The following is a 26,318-nucleotide window of genomic DNA, read 5'->3' on the forward strand; positions in this document are numbered from 1 at the left end:
AAGTTGTTTGATTTTCTAAATTTATACAATATTTCAACCATTAACTTATTAGCAGTTTTCAAATATACACTTTTTCTACATTGGTGGTTAAAAAAAATGTTTGCAGCTTGTGGTATTTTCATTTTAGTTTTAAAGTCTACTTTTTTCCCTCACAATCTCTTTGTATAGAGGATATTTAAACATCTTCCCATATTTAAGAATGCAGTGAACCCTAAATTGCTTTTATTGCTTTTAAAGCATCGTGGGATTTTAAAAGGATGCTTTGTTCTGCTTCCATGGTTTCAGTTACGATTGCACTCGCTCATTTTTCAGATGACCTGTTGACCAAAAAAGCGATCCCTCCGTCAGAACAGGAATTTGTGGACATCTTTCAAAAAATGAAGTATTCCTTCTGTTTACTGGTAATATAAATGCATCCACAAAACAGTTTCTGGGAAGTTCGATAAAATAGCTGTTTAGTGTATAAATAGTTTCCTGTTTGATTTAGGATCGCCTGAAGTCATCTATCTCACAGCCAGATGCACCAGATCTGCTTCACCACATCTTTGTTCCTCTCAGACTGGTAGGGTTTACTGTGTGTGAGTGTTTCCCCCTCTAGTTTCTCTTTTCTGTAACTAAAGTCGTATCAATCTTCTGTTTGATAGATGGTGAACACCACTGGAGGGCCAACATTAGCTGCAACTGTGGAGAGTCCAGCTATGACTAGAGGTGCTGTTTCTCTACTCCAAGAGCACCTAAGCGACGATGAAAAAGAGCTGTGGACATCACTGGGCCCCAACTGGACCTCACATAGGTCTGAGCGTTTCTCTGTTTACCAATCTCTGCAGCATCACCGTCCTAACAACCAGCTTCTCTCATCCTCAGTTCACAGCTGAGTATTTCTGCTCCTCCATATGTTCCTGTGTTCCTGGATGGGTGGCAGCCTCAGGCTTCAGATCCAGCCCAAAATCTGATAGAAGATCCTGTCCAGTTACAGCACAAAGAGGATGCTCTCAATGAAAGCAGGCAGAGGCAGAGGCAGCAAGCATATGTCCAACCTTCAGTCAAGAACCATGGAGAAGAGACAGAGAACGTGTATGTATTTAGTCACTGGGAAAAATGTTGTATTAAAACACATGAGGTGATGACAATTATGTCTAGCCATTCCATGGATCCACTGAATAATTAGAATATAACAAAAAAAAAGTCCTTGATGAGATGAAATAGAGACAGATGTTTAATTATTAATGATTAATAATTTATCTTTGTTGATCTCACATTGGAGAAATTTACCTCTGCATTTCCCTACGGGAACAGTGGGCTGCCATTGTTTGCCGCCCAGCGAGCAATCGGGGGTTAAGGGTCTTGCTCAGGCAGTGGGGATCAAACTGGGTACTCTCAACCTTCTCAGAGCATAAGCACAGTGCTCTAACCACTAGGCCAACAATAGAGCCTTTATTTCTGTTAGTTATGCTCAAAACTAATGAAAGCATGATATTTAATTTCTCTAATATTATATTAGACCATTTTAAATGCAGAAAGGTGAGCTTAATGAAAAAGTATGCTTACTTTTATTTATTTTAGATAACTTTTATTTTACCAGGAAAGAAATACATTGAGGTTTGGAATCTCTTTTACAAGGATGTCCCTAGGGGTTGTTATTTTCAAAACATACTTTTGAATTAAGAATAAGAACCGTCAGGATCTCCTGGACTTCCTAATTTTTCAGATGTGACTGAATAGGAACTAACTCAAAAACCTCCCTTTATTTAAATATTTTCTTGGCATTCTTACAAAGTGTTACAGTCTTAAGCCTCTAAATTGCCTTGGGATGCATTTTAACAATGCATCTTTTTTTCCTTTGTAGATATGGAAGATTTCTGCCCCATCACTCTCAGTTCCAGCCTTCTTAAGCCGGGCATACACTGTGCAATTTTTTCAATCGTTGCACGCACAAGCTGGCTGAAAGTCGGGCCGATTGGAAAATTCTTGCACGACTGGAAAGTCGGCCCAAAAAGGGCAAAAAAAAATCGGACAGTGTATGCCCGGCTTTATGCTGCATACTTATTTGGATACCAAACAACATTCAAAGATAGCTGAAAGCTGTAAAGAGAGCTACTATTCGGAACATTTCAATTGCTGGAAAGTTTATGATTGAAGCGATGTACATAAAAACAGTTTCAAACCCTTGTGATTTAATGTGGAAATTAATGTCATGAAGAGAGCTGAGCATTGCTCAATCTCTAGCCCTTCTTCAAGAGCTTCTCACAAGCTGAGTTTTGACAATCATCACAGACGATAAGGCAGTCATATACAGTTGTGTTTGAAAGTTCATGTACCCTTCCATTAAAGAAAGACAAATATCAGTAAAATAAATTTAACTTGACAAAAATAATAAATATAAATGATAAAAATGGGAGTTTTTTTTTAAAACTCCCTGCATAATTATAATAAAGCAATTTCTATGCATGAAACAAGTGGAGCAATATGGCCATACTGCTACACTTGTGAAAGTAAAATCTGTTGGGCTCTTTTTGGCATCAATTATTATTGACAATTATTCTTATTGCCAGACAGAACAATGTTTAAAAAAAAAAAAAATGGAAATTGTGACGTTGATTCTATATATATATGTATATATATCAAAAAATTTACTAAATTAGCATTTAGTAAATTTGTATTTATTCTAACCTTTATCATTTTTTGTTATTTAAATTAATAGTGTAAATGTTTAATTTTCTTTAATAGGTGAGTTTCATGATGGTTTATTTGGGATAGTTTATTGAATATAAAAGATAAATAAGTGCAAGAAAGTCCATCTTCTATGTCCATATGGATCTTTCTTTTCTGTGGGGAAATTGTTTAAACTTAATGGTAGTTTAAAAACACATTTCTTTTCTCGTCTTCAGTTAGACTCGGTGAAGCCTTTCAATGGTGTGTTTTTCGCCACCTTTCAAGCCAATGAATACCATCAGAGTAATTAAACACAGAATAAAGCACACCTGTCATTCTTGGGTACCTCGCTTAATTCTTAAAGGCTTTAAATCATTGGCCGTAATCCTAAGCAAACAAATTCCAATTGCAGTTGTTTTGCTTGATTGCCAAACATATTTTTATCATTTCTTATGCAGAAACTTTGTGCAATTTGCTTATAGTGGAAGGGGGTACACCACTAAGGCTTTTGTCAGAATTATAGCAGCACAGGGGGCTGCTCATGTGAGACTTTTCTGTAAATAATGCTCAGCATCAGAGATCTTGATTTTTATGAGTTATACATTTTTACTAGATCTTCCACTTTCTTTTACTCTTTGTCATCTGCTTGCGTAAATATTTGGCCATTTATCGAAAAATGAAGTAAATACTCTGTGCAGACCTAAGAGCATACAATTTTCTCATGTCTCAAAGTAAACAGTGTATGCGCAATTTGGAAGTGTGTGTGCTTATCTGAAACAGTAGCACTGTTCCACAAGAAACTCAATCTGATCTCTGTTAGCCAGGAACCTGATCATCATTCAGTTTTTATTGATGTGGATAATATTTCTATGTAAGCTGCTTGATGGGATCCACCTTATGGCTAAGGCTGAATGGCCATTGAATTAGCCCGGCTAACCACATATAAATGTTAATAGGTAGGCAGTATTTCCTCTTTGCTAGTCTTTCCTTAATTCCTTGATGACTAAGCCTTTCAGGTGTTTGCGGTTCATATTGCACTGTAGGAAATGCATTCTCTATGGTCCCTTTAGGGGAATATCGTGCATAGAATGCTATTACTCAGCTTTCTTTGAGTGTGGCAGGTATGCTGTGGGCAGAGATGGATAATCCAGGTCCAGAAAGTAAAAAGCCTGAATTCAGATTAGTTCCAACTAAGATTATTGCATTTCCATCTTCACAGCACAGACTGGGGGCTAATCACTTGGTACAGTGAGCAGGATGACAGAAAACTAGGCAGGGTTTTTACTCTTTGACCTGGATTATTCTTCTCTTGAGTTTAACAGTGGGAAGACACAAAATTTAAACTTTACCAGTCTTAATGAATATTTTCATTTTAGTTGTTTCATACCTTCTGAATGTCATTTCAGAAATGAAAACGGTCTTCCACCAAATGAGGAAAGGATGTATTTCTGCAGTTATGACTTCGTGGCTAGAAACAGCAATGAACTCTCAGTGCTGCATGGAGAAACACTAGAGGTACTGTGCAAACCAAAAACTGGTCTCAAAGACAATTTGCCAACATGTCAAAGCAGAATTTCACTAATTAAACTTAACTTTCTTTAGGTTCTTGATTCATCAAATCGTTGGTGGAAGTGTCGGAATACATACGACGAGATAGGATTTGTTCCATCTAATATTCTTGAGCCTTTGTCTGCAGTAAGTAACAAAGAAAGACAGCATCCGGTGCTTCGAACAGAGTCAAAGGTATGGACACTGCTTTGTTTTTAAAATAATATACATCCTCAGTTTTTAATAACTGCTTTGTTCCCATCAGAAAGTGCCTCTCACCCCTCGGACCAAGTGTTTCTCGTATGCCCCATCGAGCACAGAGGGGTTAAGCCCGACCAGCCCAACAGAGCGTTCTCAGAGCGTCTTCCTCGCATCTAGCAGGATGTCAAGGGAAGATGGTGAACGAGGTAACACACCAGTCCATGCAGTGCAGTATATTTAAAGCACTGACAAACAAATAAACATCTGCTTATTCATTTCTCTTCTGTTTGTTGAAGCTAAACATTGATGTGAATGTATATAATTAGCAGGAGCTTATCAAGCAGTTGCAAAATCCTTATTTACCACGTTGAACGGCTGTTTTTACTACATTTGTTGGATTTAGAAAAATAAGTAAGACTAAATTATTTATTGTAATCCAATCTAAAGTTGGTTTGTTTCTTCACTTGCTTTGTGTTTAGTGAGGTTATATGTGTTTAGAACTTTTCATTGTAGGGTAGTTTTATTTGCTTGTAAAAACATTTATTTTCTAATTCAGTTAGTTTCAATACATTTTTAGAATGATTTTTATAAGTGTGTATTAGTTACTATTACTATTATTTTAATAATACTTATTTTTAGTTTACTTTTCATTAGTTCTAGAACTAGTTTCTAGAACAGCTTTTTTCAGCTTTTTTTCATACTTCGGTTAATTTTTAGGCAAAAGGTTATAAAAAAATAAGAGAATTTTTTATATTGTGTATATAAGTAATTTAAAAACTGAAAAACATATAATTTCACCTTACTTTAAATAAATCTTGTGGAAAAACACAATTTTACATCAATTTGAAAGGCTTACAAAACGATAAACATGAAACATTTTAGTATATTTTAGTAGGTTTTGATAAACAAAAAATACAATTTCAATCCTTTACAGTTTAAACCCAGTTTATAAGACTTTTTCCGTTGACTAAAATGTTTTTTTTTTCCATTAGTTAGTTTTCGTTAAGATGACCCTGGTGATTAAGGTTTCTTTCTGCCTAAATCAAACTGAATGGTTTTGCTTTCCATTTAATCTAGTTCCTTTCCAAATCTGTACCGTTTGATGTTTTTGTGCTCTATTACAGTCATGTTCATGAACGATGAGCTTCTGCAGCGGCTGGCGAAGAAAAGGAACTCAATTGAACAGACGGAGGTTCCCTCTGCAGCTCCCACCTCTGTCCCTCTGAACTACAAATCCCCAAGTGCTGAGGTGAAGGCCTGGCTCACAGCGAAGGGCTTCAGTCAGGAGTGAGTGTTTAAGAAAATCCACAAAAATATATAGACGATACAGACTGTAGCTCTGCTTTTATCATCCATAAAAACACAAATGTAGAGTGTGAACTGGTTTGAAGAAATATAATGTTCAAGAAAGGTTGTTTGTAAGAAGCGATTTTGCAACTATAACCAAAAATATATATATTATTTACAATTTCAAACCTGCTACTATAATGAAGAGAGGAAGTTTTTACCAGAAACCTCCGCATGGACGTAGGGGTTGAAATGATTAATTGGCCTGTCTGCAGTCATGACCTTAGCCCCATTGGGCGCTTTAAGGATCAGTTTGGGCAAAAACAAACAAATTGGCTGATTGGTACGAAAGCTGACTGAAATATGGGATACAATCCCATCATGAGGAAGAGGTGCTGTGGTTCTGCACAGTTCTCTTGTGTATTACACAGAGCATTGTTTGATTAGGGGATTAAATATATTTGATTTCAAATATGTATTGATTACTAAATTATATCATGCAATTAATAATGATTCCAAACAAATATCAAAAGCACTTTAACAGAGATGGTAAACTCTAAAAACATACTTAACTATTCCCCTCACTGCTCCAAAAATACAGTTTCTTTACAAATGTGGCACTATTTAAATGTTTTTCCAACAGTAAAAAAAAAATACTTTTTAAAGTACTGTGTAAACAAAGAAATAATCAATTTGCTTGTTTTTTGTTTGTTTTTTCTTCTGCTAAATGTATACAGAGGTCTCTGGAAAGGTGGATCCTAAAAATAATCACTTTTGAATGAGCTTTAGATCCTCCACTGACTGCTTTCTCATTAATGTTTGTTTTTTTATTTTAATTTGTGACCAAGTTTCAAGACGCTAAACTTTCTGTTATTCTTCTATTAGGACAGTCCAGAGTCTGGGAGTTTTAAATGGAGCCCAGCTTTTCTCCTTACAAAATGAGGAGCTCTGCCAAGTGTGCCCCTCTGAAGGAGAGCATGTTTACATTCAGATACTCGGACAGAAGGCTCTTCTCGAGGTTTGTATGCTGTTCCCCTGTATTAAAGCCGGGTTAAAGTGACTGTTTGTTTGCTCGGCCTTGACTGATGAACAGACTTGCATCACTTTGCCAAAATGTTTCTAAACTGACCTACATTCGACATTAGCAGAAATCAATTCTGACTCATTTTGAGTTCTTAATATCTAATAACCTACAGTTAATACTATAATTATATTCATATTTAGAATAACATTAATACATACGTAAATCGTTCAATAAGGTCAAAAGATGGCGACAGGGAGGCTCCTTGACCTATTACCAAGTGGTAGCTGCCTAATTTGTTTAAATGAAAAAATAGTTCATAACATGCACACTTAAATGCACATCTGTAGCTTTAAAGACTCTGATTGGAACACAATTTACCAGTAGCAAAGCTAGAGAGTAACTCTTTCAGTGTTAGACCAGGCTACTGTAAAATCGGAAGTAATTAGTTCAAGTCGTTCAGAATTAGACTTGCTGGTGCGCTTTAAATCACTGCACTTCTATATATTTTTATTCCATCCATCCATTTTCTGGCATGCTTAATCCCAAGTGGGGTCGCGAGGGGTGCTGGTGCCTATCTGCAACTGTCTACGGGTGAGTGGTGGGGTACATCCTGGACAGGTCGCCAGTCCATTGCAGTGTATATTTTTTATTATTCTATATTTTTTATTATTCTATATTTCTTAAATATTGAGACAACATGTACAAGCTAAACTGTCTTTGTCCTGAGGCTGCAAAATGGTAATCAGGCTTTCTCCATTAGGATTTTCCAAGTAGCTCCAGAGCATCAAGCTGCCGTCATCATGTTTGTCAGTAAAATGTTTTAACTATTTTAACTTAGCAGATAACATAAAGAGACACATTCCTTCCAAAAGTTTAGCTTGTGAATCAAATCATATAATTTGATCCAAACTATCTTTTGGATCATCAAGATTAATTTGGCATTTTTTGTCAAGTATCAGTAGGTGAAAGGTAATTGTGTGCTTATAAGTGAGCAGTGCTTTTTCCTTGGACCTCTCCAAGGATGTATCTTCTCACTTTTTATTTTGTATTGTTCAGTCAGTGTCGCTGATCCTAAACTGAGGCTAACAGCGCTTTAAATGTTTCACTGATTTATTTTTACCTTGCTGATGGGTCGACAGCAACCTGGTCAGATTCACCAATGTTCCAGGATTTCTGCATGTTTATGGCTTGCTTGAGCCCACACGACTCAGAACATCCCATTCCGCTATCATTTATGTCAATTATGATTCTATTTTTACCTAAACATTTTTCAAATTCTTAAGCATTCTTTTTAAAATCTTTTGCCCACTTCATGGTGTCAGACAGGTCGTATGTCAGTGCTTTCTTGACTCTAGAGGTCTAGTGTTTTTTGGAACAGGGTGACAAATAAAACAGTTTTTATTAGTGTTGCGCCGATGCCATTTTTTGGCCCCGATACCTGGCTGTGCAGTATCGGCCGATACCGATACCATCTGTTTGAAATTGATGTGTGTGTGTGTGTGTATATGAAGAACTGCATACTACTTGGATGTTAAATAATTGCCATCATGGCTTTGTCAAGCTGCTGCCTACCTTTGTGAATCAGGAAAAAGACTAATACAGAGTGAATCCAGTAGAAATTTTTATTGCCTTCCTGGAATGGGTGACAATAGTTGAATAAACTTTTGGCTCTCAAAATGGTATACTGATACCACCATTTTAGTGCAATATCGGGGCCCTGCCAGATACTGGTATTGGTGCAACACTAGTTTTAATTAAAGGTCAGGTAATTTTGCATATTCTTTCTGCCTTGATAAACAAAATCCTGAATATTAAAGTTGAAGTTTACTCAGGTCATCCTTTTGAGATGTTAAAATACAGTGATCTGAAACATTTAGTAAATGACCTGCTCCTGTGTCGCACTTCCTCAAACTACAACAGTCATTCGCACACATGATGGCGGTAAGCTGGACCATCTGTGCCCACACTAATAGAAGCAAGGCTGCAGTACTTCGGTGCCACTGGTTCTGTGGTTCATTTGACCACAAACAGCAGGCAAGGCAGGAGTAGCTTCTTGCCTCAGGAAAGAGTGACTGAGCATCTATAGCTGCGACTTGAACCGGCAACCAACTCGAACCCTTACCTTCTGGGCCACTGTCACCTTAATGTGACACAAAAAGACAAGCGAACAAATAATTCCTCAAAGCACGACGGGTGGATTAAAAAAAATATAAGTATAATATAGTACATTATAATATTATGATTGCGCTACATTTAACTCCTTTATTTCCTTCTTCTTACAGGACGTGCGCAAAGTTTCTTTACTAGAGACAGTGAAGGAGAAATGAAATCCGACGACTGACCTGGATTAGTGCCCAATAAATAATGCAGGAATCAATGCTGACTTTTAAAGATATGGGGCCAAACAACTGTACATGAAGGATATATAAATATATCAGTTACTCTAAAACATGAAGGTTACATAAATGTATTAATTATAACGTGGTGTACCTGCACTGACACACAAACATTTTGCTTTACTGCTTTTCAAAACACACTGCTAACTTTGTCCCAATTGTTTTCATTTTCTTTTTCTAAATATAGCAAAAATATAAGCTTGTGTATGAAGGTAACATTGATGTAGTAAAGACACAGGATAATATTCTCAGCGACATTTTATAAAAATAAATGCTTTTATTATTTTTATTTTGTTATCGTTAAATGTCAGTTTAATTGCTATTAACCAATATGTGTACACTAACAATGCAAAAAAAAATGCAAATAAATGAGAGAAAAAATGATTAAATCTGTCTGTAAACACATTAACTGATTAATCGTCTGTGTTTGTCAAAGATCATCTCTGTTTCTCATATTTATTTCACATTAATTTTTATTAAGTCACTTTGTACAGCCACATGTTGATTTGGTCTAAATGTACAAACATATCACATTAAAAAAAACAAAACATTAGTGTTTATTTTCTATTGTATTCACGGCAGTGAAGTAATTGTGTCCTGTTGTAACTATTGTTTACAAGGCAGAAATATACATAATCAGAATACTGTCATCATTACACACCAACAGAGGCAAATAAACACATTGGTAATGTTTATTTAAGAGTGGTAAACCCTCTAACTGATCATTGATACCAAGTTCAACATGAACCTCCAAGTCATCTTAATCAGCACTGAACGGATCTTAAACGAGTCTGATTCCAAATGACAACACATGCCATCAGTTACAGCAGAAGGTAAATAAACATCATCTGAACATAATGTTGCTTCACCAGAGTTTTACAAATAACCAGAGGTCAGATTTACTTCATACGCAAGAACTGACCTTTCAGATTGCGCTGTCCCTATTTCAAAAGTTTGTCCTGGTTTGCCTTTAAAATCAGCACAGATAGAAAGATGGACCAACTGCATGCATTTAGAAATCTTTTTAGATTTTTAGATGAATCAAGTTTAATCACGCAAAAAATTAAGAGGAAATATCCAATCTTCGCCATGTAATGTTGCATTCTGCAAATGTAAAGTATTGCAGTTGTTCTATTTTGCCCTTAGTCTTAAATGTATAATTATTATTAATTTCTTATTCAGATCAGAATATGAGAAAATGTCCAGAAAACTTTTATAGGCAGCGATGGAGATGAATGAAAAGAAAAATTAAGCCCCATTAGCCTTGTTATATTTCCTCCAATGATCCATCATCCAGATGAGAAGACACACATGTCTAAAAATAAAAGCCAATGCTCAGATGCCAGTGCAACACCAGTATGATGTAGGAACTTGGACTTTCATCCTGTGCCATACTTTAATAAAAGGAAAAGATTCTGATCATTCTGGAGGTTTATTTAAACATACTGTTGGTTTATTTAATTTTTTGTTATGTTTTTCTGCTCTCTATTTAATCTTTTCAGTGCAAAATGGTTCAAAGTCTGTATTTTTTGCAATATTGGTGACCTGGTACATAAAAAAGCAGTATAGGGAATACTGGAAGAGGGATGCAGTTCCTGAAAAATGTAAAAAGTTCACTTTAAAAAGTAGTTTTTTAAAGTTTTTTTCAATCTTTTTCTCAAAATAATTAATCAACACTTTTCATAGTAAACATTTAAGTAGTTTAACCATCAGACAGAAACATGCTGATTACTGCTATTAAAATGCATCCTGAAGGCAACATCAACATATTAGAGTGCACTTCTGAGGTAAATCACTGAGATTGATCAATGAATATGGCTCATGTTTTTCAATCGCTGTTGGCCACATGGTTAGAAGTGACGGACCACTGAGCAGCTGGGAAAGAGGCAGTATATTGAACTCTCACTTCCTATTGATTGGTGCTGTCCTCACACCTCACTGGTGCTGGTTTGGTCCCAGCAGTCCCAGTCCAGAAGGTCTTTTGATTGAAACCACAGCTGGATCTCCTTCTGAGCCCCCTCCACAGAATCGCTGGCATGGATCACATTCCTTTAAATGAGCAACACTTTTGGTTACTTGATCTCCATGACACAAGTTGCCTTTTTCATATTATTGTTGTGTGATCGTGAATTGTATTACACTAATTGCAAATGTATTGATACCATTTGAACCTTTTCTAGTTTGTTCCCTTAAAATTTCTGACAGAATTATTGTGAATAATAAAGAGAGGAATGGAAACTGATATATATTTAAACCCAGAATTTACAGCTAGAAACCTACAAAGAGCAGCGTGTTATTGTCAGTACTTTCTAAAACCGCTTTCTGTCGCAATTGAAGCTTTAAGTTTTTTTCTATAAGCCTTTCACATCAGGGAGTGGAAATATTTAACATCTGTTTAAAAGTTTTACCAAAGATACTCAATTGCATTAAGGCTTGGACTCTGATTAGGCCATTATTAAACGTAAATATTCGAGCATATAGAGCATTCTACTGCAGTTCCATATGTGATGTGGGATATTTAGCGTCACTATAATAATAATAATTGAAGTTTTTTGATCTCACAGCAGTGGGCTGCCATTTTGTGTCATCCAGGGGGCAGGGTGGGGTTTAGGGTGTTGCTCAGACACCCAGAGTGACAGTCTGTGGGAGTAGGGCTCCAACTCAGAATCTCAGGATTCCAAGCTCTATGACCTAACCATTAGGCGGCCACTTCCCCAGTCTAAGATCCAACAGAATTTTCCTGCAATTAGTCCCTCTAATGTTCCTATGGGCCTCCAACCAGATTCCCTCCAGCTTCCCTGTGTGCTAAAATAACACATGTTGAGAAGCGGCGCTCTACCACCACCATGTTTCACTATGGATTCAATGTTTGTTATCATTTAAACTGGAATGTTTGGCTTTGGTTACGTCTAAACAGAACTGCATGTGAATCTTTACAGTTCCTCCAGAGTTCCTACAAGTACTTTGGCTGCTCCACTAGCAGATGTTCTTCTTGTCAAACCAGTCAGTTTAAGTCAGATGCTTCCATAGTCGGTTTTCTGAGGCTGCTGTCCTGCAGATTTCAGATGTTTCCCTGCTTTAGCACCCTTGATTCAGATAATTGCATTTTATTTAAAGCTTGTTCATCATCAGTCATCGATGAAAATCAGCTCTGCTAAAGCAGGGACCTGCAGGACAGCAGCCTGCTTCATTGGTCATGCCTGGTTTACGCAAACATCTTTCAGCTCATATTCCTATGAGGAATTGAGCAGTGCACTGTGAGAGGATCAGAACTTGGGTTGTTTTGAGTTTTAAAGCTCCATTTGTTAATTCACTTTAATGCCTTCATCAAACAGCTTCTGTTAGGAGATTAAATAATACACTTCAGCTAGATTTAATTTAGGGCAATCAGAATAAAGGGGACCATGCACACACTGCACACTTTTCAAATTCTTCTTCATAAAAATGTTCAAAGCCTTCTTAGTGTTCCTGAATCTTGCAATTTTACACAGTTAACTTCTTAAATAAATAGTCCCCAAACTTTTTTTTTTTTAATTCAAGGGGGCATGAATGATTTAGCAAAATGCCACAAAACCTGAACTAAATGATAAGACAAAAGTATACCTGCTGACATGAATGCTGAAATCTCCTCTGACGGTTCCTGCCTGCGCCTCAGCTGGATTAGTGCTTCCCACCATGGTTCGTGATGTCTGAACGACGTTGTGCCCTTCCCACACCTAAACATAGATAAAGCGCCACACATGCATTGCAGCAAACAGATAAGCAAGTGCAAGATAAAGAAAACACAATTTAAAAACTAAGAGCAGCCAAAAACCAGGCAGAGAAAGGGGGAAGCCCTCACCATCACAACTAGAGGTCCTGAGGACATGTAGCGCAGCAGACTGCTATAGAAAGGCTTGGTCCTCAGGTCACAGTAGTGCTCAGACAGGATGTCCTGTGATGCCTTCAGAGCAAATTCAGCTGCAGTTAGAACTCAAAGGAGGTTGTTTTCTTCACTCAGAGTCAAAGCAGCTCAGGTACCTGAAGCATCTTCAGCCCGACCAACTTGAACCCTCTCTGCTCGAACCGCTGGATTATCTGTCCGACGAGACGACGCTGAACTCCATCTGGCTTTATGGCAATGAGAGTCCGCTCCTTCACATCAGAGAGACCTGCAGTGACAGGAGAGAATGCAGGAGTTAATATACAGCTCAAATGCATACATGTTGGTGGAAGTAATAGTTATCCACAGGGAAGACGACTAATGATTATCTAAATTCTATGGTTCTTTTCTTTCGCCAGTGCAAAGTCAACTAAAATTCATTGCTAGGTATTTTCTAGTTCCATGTTATTGAAAGTCAAAGAGGTTCTTAATAAGTGCTTTACTGGAAAGTACAAATGCTCTACTTAACAGCGTGAAATTGCTGTTCATTTAGGTAAAATAATGAATGCTTTCCTCTGCAACACATTGACTCTGCAGCCCGTGCTGCATGAGAAGCTGTAACTTTGAAACTCACGTGCATCTTCACACTTTCTTTATGAATCTTTATTTTTTAAACTATACTGAAAACACTTAAAAGGGCCCCTCTTCAAATCCTATGTGCTAGATTTTGAACTTTATTTCGTTCTCTGAGCAAGTCCCACAATTCTTTGATTTTAATGACCAACACTCTGAGGGAGAAAATGTTAAATTGTGAATTGATTGTGATTACTTACATTTTTGGGAATTCAGTTTTACAAGCCACAGCTCAGTCAAATTAATTATTAACCAGAAGAATTAAGAAATTACTAAACTGAACCTGTCTGACAACATGAAGTAGGTTGAAAGTCCTCAAGAAGCAACAGATAAAAAACTAAGTCACAGGTAGTGTATTTGTCTAGAAAAGCTTAAATAGCCAGTTTCAAGGCTTTGGGTTTCCTTCAATTACCAGTGACTCATTATCAACACATGGAGAAAACCTGGAGCAACAATGAACCGGTCCAGAAGTGGCTGGATAATTCAACAATCTTCCCAGAGCATATTGATGGGATCCCAAAAACTAAACCATCTTAAGCACTATAAGCCTCAGTTGCCTTATTATGGAGCTCTTTAAAGTGACCTCAATGCAAAATCCAAAGGCAAAGACTAATTTTGACTAAAACCTAAAAGGCAATTTCATTTTGCCAAAAATAATCTGAATGATTCACAATATTTTTGGGGAAGAAAAAAAAAGAGCCTGAGATAAAAGTGAACTTATTTGAAGTGCATCTGATTATTTGAAACCAGGACAGCTTATCAGAGAAGTTATCTCACAAAAACAGCCAGACGTTCATGGAGGAGAATGTCCGGCCACCAGTTTGGGACCATATGCTGGAGTCCAGCAAGGTTTAGAGCAATTCAACGATGATAAGCAAGTCCACCTGATGAAATAAAGAAAACCCAAAGCTAAGGTTTTGAAGAGGCCTAATCCAAGTCTGGATTTATATCTGATTAAGATGCTGAGGTATTTTCCTTCTGCAGACAGGAGTGGGGCTTAACTCCTGCAAAGAAATGCAAAAATACTAGTCAGGCCACTTGAAAACAGAAGTTGTTGTATGTTCAGATTCACATAGGTTCATGTTAACATTATATGATCTAAAACTTTTATTTTGACAACAAAAGCCAAAGAGAGTAGATCTCTTCCAGGGTGCAAATACTTTTATTTTAATAAATACTAGTGTTTAATAAACACACCTTGTGTTTATTCTCCGTGGGTGTTCACGCATGTTGGAACATGTTTTAAACCAGTTCGGTTTTACTTCACAGACACCAGATATGGGCCACAACACCAGGAGCACATGAAGGACTGCATGCAATCCATTAAATACGCACGAGACCCGCAGCCACTGGTGGAGCCTCACGTCACACAGGACGTGAAGAATGACGTACAGTATTAGCTGACCGGTTGCAAGTTTGAATCCAGAATGGTTCGGGTCGCTGCCAGGGTCCCCCTGCATTTATCAAAAAATCGCGCATCTTTGAGCATTTTTTAAAAGCCGCGTGTCATGAGCGCGCGCCCTCGAACCGGCGCGTTTGTTGTCAAATATTGTTGTTGGGTTTGGGGGGGAAACTTTGCGCTTCGGGGTTAAAGTCTCAGACTCGATTGAACTCTGCTCAGACCTCCGCTTCTTTCATTCAAATGTAAAAAGAAAAACACATTACTGGATCATTTATGATGGAAAAAGGGGCGAAAAATTGAATTTACGGAAATGCAACCAAAACTTATCGCATCATTCAATCTTCAACTTCGTCAGAAAATGAAACTTCTTCACTTACTTGATTTGCTCCTGTGCCAGACCACCCTGTGTCCCCAGAGGAGCCCGCATTGCAGACTTTTATGGGGCTCCTGGGTCCCTGTGAAAAGGTGTTTAAGAGCTGCGTGGAAAACCCTGCGCTGCAACATGACCGTGCGCCTTTAGTCAGACTGAAGAAGTCCACCCTCCTCTATAGTCATCCCCCACTGTCCGGCTCCACTCATTCACACTGAATATTTAACTCCACTCATGCCAGACCCCCCCTACTTCCCTTTTTTTTTTTTTAGTATTCACAGAAAATAAGATATAATTTACGCACATAAACGACTCTATTTAAAGTAAACCCTATCTTCATCCAAAAACGCCTTTTCTCTTTGCAGCCACTAATTAAAAATGTCCTGATAAGTTTGAATCAATCATTGATCGTTCACTTCAGGAGGCTCCGCGTTTAGGACTACAGACCTTATGCAAATAAACACTAATCTGAAAAGGAACATATAAAGCAGAATAACCGGTCAAGTAACAACTAGAGTTGAGCCCAGCCTCTTTTATCCCCCAATGCTGCTCTGCTGTTTTAATAAAGTCCCATCTAGACATTTCTATAAAGGGGGCAAGAGGTTGATCACCCACAGAGAGCAGAAAGAATCCAGGTTTTATATGAAGCTATTATTGTCACTGCCTATAATTAAGATCTTTTTTCTAAAAAAGTTCACAGGCAAAAACTTCCTTGTTGAGAAGAAAAGGCAGAGCAGATCCTGTGGAACCAGCTTTGTTTTTAAAACCGCATAAAAAAAAAAAAAAGGACTACTTAATAATTCTTGTGCACACTAACCCTGGAACTATTTTACATGCCTTTAATTTCCCTTTTAATCCTTTTATTAAACATTATAAATACTGAATGCTGAGATAATTTTACAGTTTCCCTAACATTAAGTTTGGTTATCATTAACTATATACATTTGTCTTATATTTTTAGGATTTCTCTTGGTGCACTCCCATTTTCCTTGACGTCTATTTAGAACAAAGTTGGGAAATATTCCTACAGCATCAGGATAGAGGATGTTACTTCCCCCATGATAAGGAGTTTCTCCAGGATAAATTCTCTTGCTTCCTGTTCTCTGAAAAACTGCGACCAGAGCGGCACCTTTTTTAAAAAGACTGCAATGTCTTATTAGTTAATATGTATGATTGACACAAGCATCTTTACCTTTTTAATGTACTCACTGTTTTTCATCATGTTCGAGCTGATTTATTTCACAGAATGTAAAACCATCCAGATGGAAATTCACACCATTATTCCTCCTTTAACCCGATGATTTAACAGCTCAGAATCAGCAGCATATCGGTTGGTTTTACCATACTACACTAAAATACTATACAACATACTAAAGTGCATGATTTATCAGGCGGAAACATCATTTCTACCAAAAAAGTCATTGATCTGATCAGTAAAACGGGATTATTTTCATCATGTCAATCAGTATGCCTTCTCACAATTACAGAGCATTAGCTGGAGATGAAGTAACATACGGTATGCCAAGTCAGATGCTGAAAAAGGCGTTGCTGTTATTTTCTTGAGGCTGCACATTTTTCCCCAATGGTTGAGAACATATTTTCTGGTGGTTTAAATGCAGAAACATGGGAAATATTCCACATATAAAACTCCTCTTGAGTAAACATTTTTTTAAAGAATGAATTTAAACTAAGTCAGTGTGTTAATACTTTTCCTGATTTCTGATATTTACAAAAACACAGCCAGTATCGCAATAACAGACAAACAGAAAAGGCAAATACAAACTGTATTTAAAAAAAAAGCAATTTATTAATCAAGCAGTTTTCACGTTTTCAGAATGGAATGATATGAAAGATCTTAAGTTGAGATTCTGTCTCCTTTGGAGATGAAAAAGGCAAAACGAATATTAGCAGACAATAAAAAACTCAAAATGAGTTGAAAGTGCTCAGTCCCAGCCCAGCTTTGTTGAGGCAGAATGGGAGAGAAGGCCTGGCTCAGACAGCTCCGGGTCTGGACAGATGCAGACTGCAGACCAGGTTTACATTTCCTCACCAAATTGGCAAGACACTAAGGAGGACACCAAGAAACATACCAACGTGCCAACCTTTTACAGTAGGATTCATTCATTCATTCATTAAAGACCGTTATCAGCAGCATGCTCACTCTCCCATTACTCAACCAAGAAATGTGTGTTTTGCTCCTTGCAGTTGCTTTGAGTGGAGCCAAGCTGAAGTGGAGGAGTGACGGGCAGAGTGTTCAGCATAGGCAGTCTTAGAAGATCACAGCCGACATGTGGAGTGGTTCAAGCAGTTGTGCTATAGCTTGATGGTGCCAGTGGGCAAACTACTATTACACAGTCTATAGTAGCGGAGGTCATTCACCAGTCTCTGCACACTTTGAGTGAATGACGGCAGGTCCTGAAATAAAGGTGGAAAACAAATGATTGTCAGATGCAAGTGGGATCACATCAACAAAACAGTATTTTATGCATATAAGGACTGTTTTCCTGTTAAAAGAGCAAGATCACTGAGGTTGAGACAAATTTTAACATGTATCTTGCTTTTAAACAAATAATGAAAAACAATGAATTTATGTTTTTAATTTGTGTTTTCAATTAGAATTAGAAAGCAAAGAACCAAGGAGGAGCTGCAGACTAAACAGTGTGAAAACCTTTAACTGGTGAGGTGACAAACTGGGATGTAAATTTGCTATTTAATTAGCTCCTAATGTACTTTGATTGAACAGAACCCAGAGAAAAACAGCCCAATTATTTGTCAATATAAACAGAACTGCTTTTTAATAGTTACATAAAGCTGCAGTACCTGCAACAAGGAAGCTACAAATAATTCATTAAATTCCTGTTCAGTATGCATTTCTCACCATGGGTGTCTTTTGAAATATCTTCCAGCAGAGCATTAAACCAGGCAGTGGATGCATGGGGGGAGTTTAAATTAAAGCAATAGAATAGGCAGCTGCAATGGGTTTGTTTAGATGAAAGCACAATAATGTCCAATTAAAGTTAAAATCTACACCTATTAAAGATTTTATAGCAAGATTCAAAAACTAAGGTGTGCTTTAGCTATCTGCCTAATTTAGATATGCAATGTACATATGAGACGTGCTATGAAGGGCCTGTAGCTATAATTACAAGGAAAGGTTTTTAATTTAACTGTCATTTCACATCATTATGTTCTACTTTGTCTATTAAATAAAATTGGAATAAAACAGAGTGAGGTTTTTGCCTGATAAGGGCCAAAATGTGAAAAAATTTAAGGGATACAAGTATTTATTCTGAGTTCATTTTCACGTAGGAAACATGTCAGGATTTCTTTGTGTGCAAATATCAATGATGAACGAGGGGGAGGCTCTGTATGAAGCAACAGCTCAGAGCTGCCGCTGTGACGGTTTACTGAATGAGTCTTGTCACTAGAGCTATCAGGAATAAAGACTTGAGGTGCTCAGTGCTTCTGATCATTGTTTAAGTAATAATGTAACCATCTTAAAGATGGTTCCTTTTGAGTTTTTTCAAGTGTTTTCTTAAAGATGTGATTTTATCATTTTCTAAAACAATGTGGAAAAATCCATAAAAAACATCAAAGTTAATGAATGGGTGGAGGAAAACCATCAACCCTAACCTGTTCAAGCTTGAAGTTGCGTGCGAGAACGGCCCGTTGATTGGAGTCCACTCCTTGGCAGCCGTTCAGAAACTCTGGCATGAAAGCCGAGTAGAAGGCATCGAAGTCAACGGAAGCCATGTTGTAAATGGCAAGGGTTATTTCCTCCTGCAGGAGGTCATGACTTTTGTGGAGGAGGACCTGCAGGAGTACGTTGATGAAGTGGAAGAGCATCGAGGTCCGGAAAAGCTTCTGAAGAATCAGAGAACACATTTTAAAAAAACATTATAATTAGATGATTAAGACAGTGCATGTTCACGAGTGATAATTAAAAATGAGAAGTAGCTAACTCTGAAATGTTCAATTTAGGTCATGAGACCAGAGGAGAAATTAAAGATATTAGCTAGATTTTAAAAATTCATCTTACTTATACTGAGCTGTAACTATGAGAGGAAGACTCTTGCACACTAAATCACTTAAGGTTAGTTAGTTTAGAAAAAATGAAATTGTAAACGCCTATAAAATGCAAAAATCAACAATGGAAGAAAATCTAAACATACTCTGTGATATAACTTGTGCTTGCTGTTCAGAGACTCCAGATAGGAGAGATTCTGCTTAAAGATGTGGATATCTGTCTGCAGGAAGGACTGGCCAAACGCCTGAAAAGATATTTCAAACAGAGAACAAGGAAATGGGGAGAAGCAAATGAAACTTGGAGTATGCTAAAATCAAAAAAGCTAAAATTCAAACTATTCTTTAACTCTAATATTAATAAATGGGATTTAAATATATGAACAGACCTGCATGGCTGCTGTGAACTGGGCCTCGTTCTCCATGGCGTCGTCAACACCTCCTCTTTGGACGCTTGTTAAGACTGAGGTTTTGAAGAAGTACCTCCAGTTTTGGTGAAGTATTTGGTAAAGCAACTCAAACATTTCTGCTTTGACATCTGGTGAGGACCGCTGTTAAAGAGAAAACATTCAGCGAGACGATCAGAAAATCTGTTTAGGATACATTTATTACCAGGTGAAGGATTTCTTTATAGCCTAGTTATCTTCCATACAACTTTTACATGATTCAGTATTTTAAAGAACTGTCAGGATGTAGACAAAGAATGTAGCTTACTCTCCGTCTGAAATTTGCAGTATTTTTACCCATTAGTGGTTTACTTAGGTTTATTTTACTTCCTGAATATCTTCAAATCTTAAAAACCAGTCCCTTAAACCCCTTTGATTTTGGGATATTTCTAACATAAAACACAACTGAGGGCATTATTTTCACCCCCATAAACAAAAGGAAATGCTGCACGCTAAGCTGTTATTGTTTAACTGTAATGACAAACGGGTTGTAGCACAGATAACAGATGGATGTTTTGAATAACAAAATAAGATAATGTCCTGAATAATTGATAATTAACTTAAACAAGTTTATCATATTGATAGATTATATCGAATCATTAGAGGCAGATATTGCATAATAAGGCCACTGTCACCAGCCACTTTATAACCAACACAAAAAAAAAAATAGGCCAATCACACAACTGTGACTTGATCTGTTCAGGAATAAAGAGGTGTTTAGGTGAAGAAGGGGGGATTTAGTAACTATGAAAGTTGCATGGTTGATTCCTATCACAAAGGCAGCATTAACATTTGTCCAGACTAAAGTGAATGGTCTTAAAAAGAAGGAATATGCAGTGAGTGGCGTTTTTAGGAACAGAGATGTCTTCTCGAAAAGAGAATGTCTGGGATGAGGCAACAGCTATAGAAAAATAATTACTATTATAAGCAAGGCAAGGCTAATAAAGAGGGAAATAAAAGAATAATGCTCGTTTCAGAAAGGTTAGAAAGATAAATTGAACTTTATTGATCTCACAATGGAAAAATTAATTCTCGGCATATAACCCATCCCCTTGGGGAGCAGTGGGCTGCCACTCTGCAGCACCCGGGAAGCAGTGTGGGGTTAAAGGTCTTGCTCAGAGGCCCAGAGTGGAGGCTATGGGGATCAAAAAGGTATTTGCAACCTTCTCAGAGCACAAGCACACTGCTATAACCTCTAGGCCAACACTACCCCCCAAAAATATACAGTAATTGCATTTATCACTTGCAATTATCAGAGGTCGCTGTTGCTGTGCAAATTTTTATTCTATGTAGAATTCATAAATCAAAAAAAAAAAAGAAGCAAAGAATTTAGCTTTTTGAAATGAGATGTTTGGCATTTTCAAGGCTAATCTAACCCAAGATCAAATGACGCCCTCTGGTGGTTCTAAACTGTGTATTTGCAATGCTCTACTTTTAATTTCTCCTGTTGTTTAGATGAAAGTGTGTTTTGTCAAACGACAGGACGCTCCGTCTGTGGTGTAAAAAAAAGAAAGACTGATACCAAGAAGAGCTGTACCACATTGTTCTCCACCTTAAAAGAAGGTAAAAATTAAGAAAATGACGCTTTTAAAATATGCATAATAACCAACTGACCTCTGCCACAACTGGGTAGACCTGCTCCATGCACAAAGAGAGGATGCTGGGCAGGAAGGGCTTGAAAGCCTGACCCGGTTCTTGCACCACCACCTGCAGAATTTTCAGGAACTTCTGCACAACCCTACATCCGGCGCTACCTTCTTGTAAAATACTGGCAGCCAGTTGCTCCCTGGAAAAACATTATATCACATTAATTACAATTTCCCTTCAAGAGTAGTAGCAAAGGAAATGCGTTTAGAGCAAAAGCTGATGCAAATCTTTGATTTGTACCTTGTGAACATGCTGAGGAAAGTGTGGATGATCTGCCCTGTGAAGGCAACGCCCATTTGGACTCGCAATGCTTGAAAGAGTGTCAGGAAGAAGGCCAGGACCTCATCTGTCACATCTGCAACAAAAAAGTGATGATAAAAACAGGAAGAGTAACATGGCTTTAAAGGTTAGTAAAATTATCCATTTCCTTTTAGAAAAGTATTATTTTCATACAACCTTATCTTGTTACTTGATCTAAAATGCCCCACATTATTAATAAAAAAGTAACTCTGGCTATGTTCACACTGCAGGCATTGATGCTCTATTCTGATTTTTTGTGAAATCAGATTCTTCTGCATGGTTGTTCACGTTTCCAATTATATGCGACTTGCATGTGACCTCCTGTGTGAACTGCATTACCACACCTTCAGTGTCCCGCATGCGCAGTTTAGGATGTAATGACATCACAAGTAGCAAGCGAGGTCTGTGTTTACTGAAGAAAACATGGGTGGTAGTACTGGAGTGCATCTAGCAATCTTTCATTTCTTTCCCAACCTCAGTCAGTGCATTAACAGCAATCTTTTCAAGAAGGCTGAAAATAAAGACTGCTCTCCGCATTATCCACCGCCATGGTTGTTGTTTTCTTCTTGTTGAGTATTACCCCATACAGGTTGGATGAATGTGACCTCACAGTTCGCAAACAGGTTGCATTGGAAATGATCAGATATGCACAGCATCACATAGCACAGGGGTCACGGATTAGCAGACCGCAGTCTTGATCCGGACCGGTCCGGTGGCTAACCTGATTTTAAAAATGTATAAATTACCGCATGTTTTCCTACTTTAGTGTCTAACTTCACTTGCGCTGCTTCTCCTGTTAAAATGGTAAAGCCCTCCGGAGCATCCGGGACCAGGCTACATGTGATACAAATTAGCCAATGAGCTGTGTCAGTCTGGGTTGCTGCTTCTCGCTACTTTTAGACAGCAGGCAAACCTGTGGCAAGCCGGACGATGGGTAAGAAGGAGAAGACGAGAAAAAGAAAGCATGCAAGTGTACTTCTCTCATTAAGTGATAAAAAAGAAAAAAAACAACCAAAAACCCACGGTCAGTTCAGGTGTTTTATAAAATGAGAATGTGAATCAGCAAATTGTCTTTATACCGAACTGAACAATTGTTGTTCTCTACTTCAAAAAACACTTTAGTTTTTCAAAATGGAAAAATTTTCTATTTTTATTTATTTTTTTTTTTATTTAAGAAGTCAATGTATAACATGGATGCAAACACACCTCATTTTGTCCAGTAATAAATAGTTTTTAAACTAACAGATTATAATTAAAATGTCTCCAGACCTTTACTGGTTGTTGACTTTCTTTATTCAGACCCCACTGATTTTTAATTGGTTACTCCTGATATAGCCAACTGGCCTGGGTTGCATTGGGGGAAAAAAATGGATTTGTGTATTCAGACTCTCAAGAAAAGATCAGATACAGGTCGCATATGGGCAAGAAAAGAAAATAAATATTGGATTTAGGGCACTTCTGGTTGCTGTGTGAAGATAACCTATGATTGACCAACAAACCTGGCTGCTGAATAAAAACTGGGAACAGGTTGAGAGTCACTTGGACCGACTCCTGCAGACTCTGGTAACAGATCTGACGGGATTTGGTGGACTCCCCTGAGATGCTGTCTACTATATCCCTGAGCACAGGCAGAGTCTGCTGAATCACTGCTTTCACTGCAGAGGAGACACACGTTAGGAGAAAACGATAAAAAGATTACTCAGATTCAGGTATTACTTCATAACAAAACTAATAGAACAACGTTATACCAACCATTATCCAGACCCGGTTGTCTTGGACTAATGTTTACAGTTCCTCTTAAAATACGATATTCTCGTGTAAGAGCGGCCACTAAGCTGGCATGACTGTTGGAGCGTGTGTGCCATTGCTGCTCGCTCTCTGGGAGATTTGGCCATGGAAGCAGCAGCATGTTGGACAGAGCTCTGCACACCAGAATGTGAGCCTGGACAAAATACAAAAACAATTAAAATCGCTTACTTTATTTACTGAAAATACTCTTAAATGTATCCTCCAAAAGCCTAAAAAAGAAATGTGACATCATAGCATATTTTTTCAAACATGAAAGGAAAGGTGTGTTAAATGACATTAACGTTTCATAAATGCTGTAACAAAGTTCACCTCTTGGGGAAGTCTCTGGGCCTGATTCTCTGTAGTAATCCGGTTGAAGATGTTCTGGACAGCTGGTAAAGAGACCAAAAACACCGGCCTCACCGTAGCAGTGATGGAAACCATCAGGCAGCTTGATGAGAGCAGCAACTTTTCAGGTACCTGTGGTAAAGAAAAATTTTAATCTGATTATTTTGATTCAAATCTGGTTATTTTTAAACAGCAGGTCCTGGGAATCTGTCACCCTGTAGGATTCATAAGCACTGAGATCATCTACTTTAAACTGAGGTTAGAGCTAAATTAGGCAGAATAGATCAGCTAATACTACATCTGTCCACTTTGCACATCCTTCCACAGCTGATGGGTTTTTATTGTTTAACTGAATGGAAAACTGTAATTTGTGTATTTTTGTCTGATTTTACTGTGTTCTTGTTCGCAGTGGAATCAGTTTAAAAATTGCTTTGCCATTTCCACTTGTGAGCGACAGATTTTTAAAATGCCAAATCTAATCGCTAAGGTTGCCAACAACAACAGCCAATCCTGTTCTACAACCTGAAGTTTATCAAAAACAATGAGCTACAGTGTAGATTAAACACGAGGAAACAACAGCAAAGGTGAAATCCAGAATCATAAAACAAACAACCTCAAGCTTTGGTTCACAAGTAACATTCACAAGTTAAAAAACAAAAACTAAACTAAACAACCCAGAAAATGGGACGTATAAAAATAACTATTTTTCCTTCCTCATTAACAACTCGATGCGGCAACATGAAACGGTCACCGCGGCGGCTGGTAGGTGTTTTTCATCTAAATAATCCGATCTGCAGGCACCAGGATAATGAAAGCGAACATATTCTGCGGGCAGATTTCTGCATTTTAAGTTAATTTATGCGTCAATAAACTGTTTCAGAGGAGTGATCATAGCGCTCTGTATCATCAGCGCTGTGTCTCTCTATGCCAGCTCCCAGATCAGCTTCTCTGATTGGTTGACGCGGTGCGTCAAGCAGCAAAAATAAAATTTTTCCATCTNAAAAAAAAAAAAAAAAGGAAAAAACTTTGGGAGATTTTTTGAAGATTTACTATATTCCAAAGTCATGTTTTTGGATCAGACAGGCCAAAAAAACCAAAATCATGTTTGTTTTAGATGCTTAGAAGGAAAGAAGATGGAAGTTTTTACAGTGTAGTTCAACAAATCTCTGCCATAGGGAGGAAAACCAGCGTCTTCAAGCAGTTAGTTAACAAGCTAATGGTTTACATCTCTGAAAATATTTAGTCTTTGATTTAAAGTATTAACAAAATCATGTATGTACCAATAATTTTGAGATATTTCAACTGACTGACTTTACAAAACAGTGAAAATTGGCCAAACGTGTGACAGGTGTCGGTACCCACAATCCCAGACCTATAGGTTCTCACCCAGATCTGCAGTTTTATCCTCTTGTCGTTCCTATAGATGGTCTTCACCTTGAAGTCGATGCCCACCGTGCTGACGAACGCTGGCGTGAATGAGTCGTCTGCATAGCGGAAGAGGAAGGAGGTTTTTCCCACACTGCTGTTCCCAATGATGAGGATTTTAAACATGTAATCAAAGTTCTGGTCCGAAGACTCCTTCTGTCCGTATGTCGCATTTGCAGACGCCATCTATGCAGGAACAGACATCCAGCAATGATCATCGTTTAGTTTACATGCTTTGGTAACAGAAGTTTTGGTATATTATTTATTGGCCCAGATTGAGTGTTTATGTTTGGCTTAAAGTGAAGTTAATGTGATTAGAAAGACAATTGGAAAGAAAACAACTCCTAAAACTCAATCTGGAAAAGAAAATAGGAAATCCATTAAAAATTTAAAACAATAAAAGTTGAAAATATATTTAAAAAAAATGAAATGAATCAAAATATATATTTTTATAACAACAATCTGAGAAAACAGAAAAATTACTCTCAAAATCTGTTTTTAATCAAAATATTTCAAATAAGTTTAAGTTCTGGATTGCATTTTTCATTGAATTTATACATGCATACAGATATACATATATCTCTAAATCTCTATACCTCTCTCTAGATCTCTCCCTTGATCTCTCTATATCTATCTATCTATATATATATATCTCTATCTCTCTCTCTGTATATATATATATATATATATATATATATATCTCTTAGGGGTGGAACAGTTCACAAAATCCACGGTTCGTTTCACGTTTTTCGTTTCAGTATATGTTGATTGTTAGCCTGACATGTTGGTCGTAGGGTTGTCACGATACTAAACTTTTCAACTCGATACCGATACTAAGGAAAATATTCGATACTCGATACCATTTTCGATACCACAAGGATAAAAACAAAGACTCCAAAATTCAACAGAAATATTTTCATTAATAAATAAAATACAATAAATAAATACAATAAAGGTTGTATGCTG

The 26,318-nt window shown here is 37.4% G+C and overlaps 3 protein-coding genes and 1 long non-coding RNA gene across 4 annotated transcripts in view; 1 reads left to right on the top strand and 3 right to left on the bottom strand.

Moving 5' to 3' along the window:
• Nucleotides 1-9,461, top strand: part of eps8l1 (EPS8 like 1) — a 14,370-nt gene extending 4,909 nt beyond the window's left edge. Inside the window, exons 5-14 of the mRNA XM_015391113.1 lie at nucleotides 313-401; nucleotides 488-562; nucleotides 645-793; nucleotides 865-1,074; nucleotides 4,059-4,167; nucleotides 4,255-4,395; nucleotides 4,466-4,607; nucleotides 5,526-5,688; nucleotides 6,574-6,706; nucleotides 8,995-9,461. Coding sequence (XP_015246599.1) covers nucleotides 313-401; nucleotides 488-562; nucleotides 645-793; nucleotides 865-1,074; nucleotides 4,059-4,167; nucleotides 4,255-4,395; nucleotides 4,466-4,607; nucleotides 5,526-5,688; nucleotides 6,574-6,706; nucleotides 8,995-9,039 — 1,256 coding nt within the window. The 3' untranslated portion in view covers nucleotides 9,040-9,461. The remainder of the gene's footprint in view (nucleotides 1-312; nucleotides 402-487; nucleotides 563-644; nucleotides 794-864; nucleotides 1,075-4,058; nucleotides 4,168-4,254; nucleotides 4,396-4,465; nucleotides 4,608-5,525; nucleotides 5,689-6,573; nucleotides 6,707-8,994) is intronic.
• Nucleotides 9,462-10,014: 553 nt separating this feature from the next.
• Nucleotides 10,015-15,576, bottom strand: LOC107095137 (nucleoside diphosphate kinase A-like). Its single transcript, XM_015391115.1, has 5 exons — nucleotides 15,383-15,576; nucleotides 13,129-13,259; nucleotides 12,950-13,051; nucleotides 12,712-12,824; nucleotides 10,015-11,157 (listed from the first exon to the last, which is right to left on the bottom strand). Exons 1-5 carry the CDS (start codon nucleotides 15,507-15,509, stop codon nucleotides 11,037-11,039), a joined length of 594 nt encoding a protein of 197 aa, XP_015246601.1. The 5' UTR covers nucleotides 15,510-15,576; the 3' UTR covers nucleotides 10,015-11,036.
• Nucleotides 15,577-17,166: 1,590 nt separating this feature from the next.
• LOC107095135 (exportin-6-like) lies at nucleotides 17,167-24,065 on the bottom strand. The gene is made up of 9 exons (XM_015391114.1): nucleotides 23,910-24,065; nucleotides 23,544-23,733; nucleotides 23,291-23,446; nucleotides 21,732-21,846; nucleotides 21,459-21,630; nucleotides 19,788-19,949; nucleotides 19,548-19,646; nucleotides 19,009-19,239; nucleotides 17,167-17,790 (listed from the first exon to the last, which is right to left on the bottom strand). The coding sequence occupies exons 1-9, from the start codon at nucleotides 24,021-24,023 to the stop codon at nucleotides 17,689-17,691; spliced, it is 1,341 nt and encodes a 446-aa protein (XP_015246600.1). The 5' UTR covers nucleotides 24,024-24,065; the 3' UTR covers nucleotides 17,167-17,688.
• A 1,377-nt stretch (nucleotides 24,066-25,442) lies between these two features.
• LOC107095139 overlaps nucleotides 25,443-26,318 on the bottom strand; it is a 9,635-nt gene continuing 8,759 nt past the window's right edge. The window contains exon 2 of the long non-coding RNA XR_001481722.1: nucleotides 25,443-25,538. This is a non-coding gene — a long non-coding RNA (uncharacterized LOC107095139). The remainder of the gene's footprint in view (nucleotides 25,539-26,318) is intronic.

The sequence above is a fragment of the Cyprinodon variegatus genome, unplaced genomic scaffold, assembly GCF_000732505.1.
Source record: "Cyprinodon variegatus isolate N-32 unplaced genomic scaffold, C_variegatus-1.0 Scaffold525, whole genome shotgun sequence".
NCBI lineage: Eukaryota > Metazoa > Chordata > Actinopteri > Cyprinodontiformes > Cyprinodontidae > Cyprinodon > Cyprinodon variegatus.

Coding starts and splice junctions, on each gene's coding strand:
- LOC107095137 (XM_015391115.1), bottom strand. CDS start 15,509: ATGTTGCAGCGCAGGGTTTTCCACGCAGCTCTTAAACACCTTTTCACA. Junction 13,052..13,128: donor TCGGGCTGAAGATGCTTCAG/GTACCTGAGCTG, acceptor TTTGCTCTGAAG/GCATCACAGGACATCCTGTC. Junction 11,158..12,711: donor TTCAGCATTCATGTCAGCAG/GTATACTTTTGT, acceptor GCTCATTTAAAG/GAATGTGATCCATGCCAGCG.
- LOC107095135 (XM_015391114.1), bottom strand. CDS start 24,023: ATGGTTTCCATCACTGCTACGGTGAGGCCGGTGTTTTTGGTCTCTTTA. Junction 23,447..23,543: donor ACAACCGGGTCTGGATAATG/GTTGGTATAACG, acceptor TCTCCTCTGCAG/TGAAAGCAGTGATTCAGCAG. Junction 21,631..21,731: donor TTCCTCAGCATGTTCACAAG/GTACAAATCAAA, acceptor ATGTTTTTCCAG/GGAGCAACTGGCTGCCAGTA.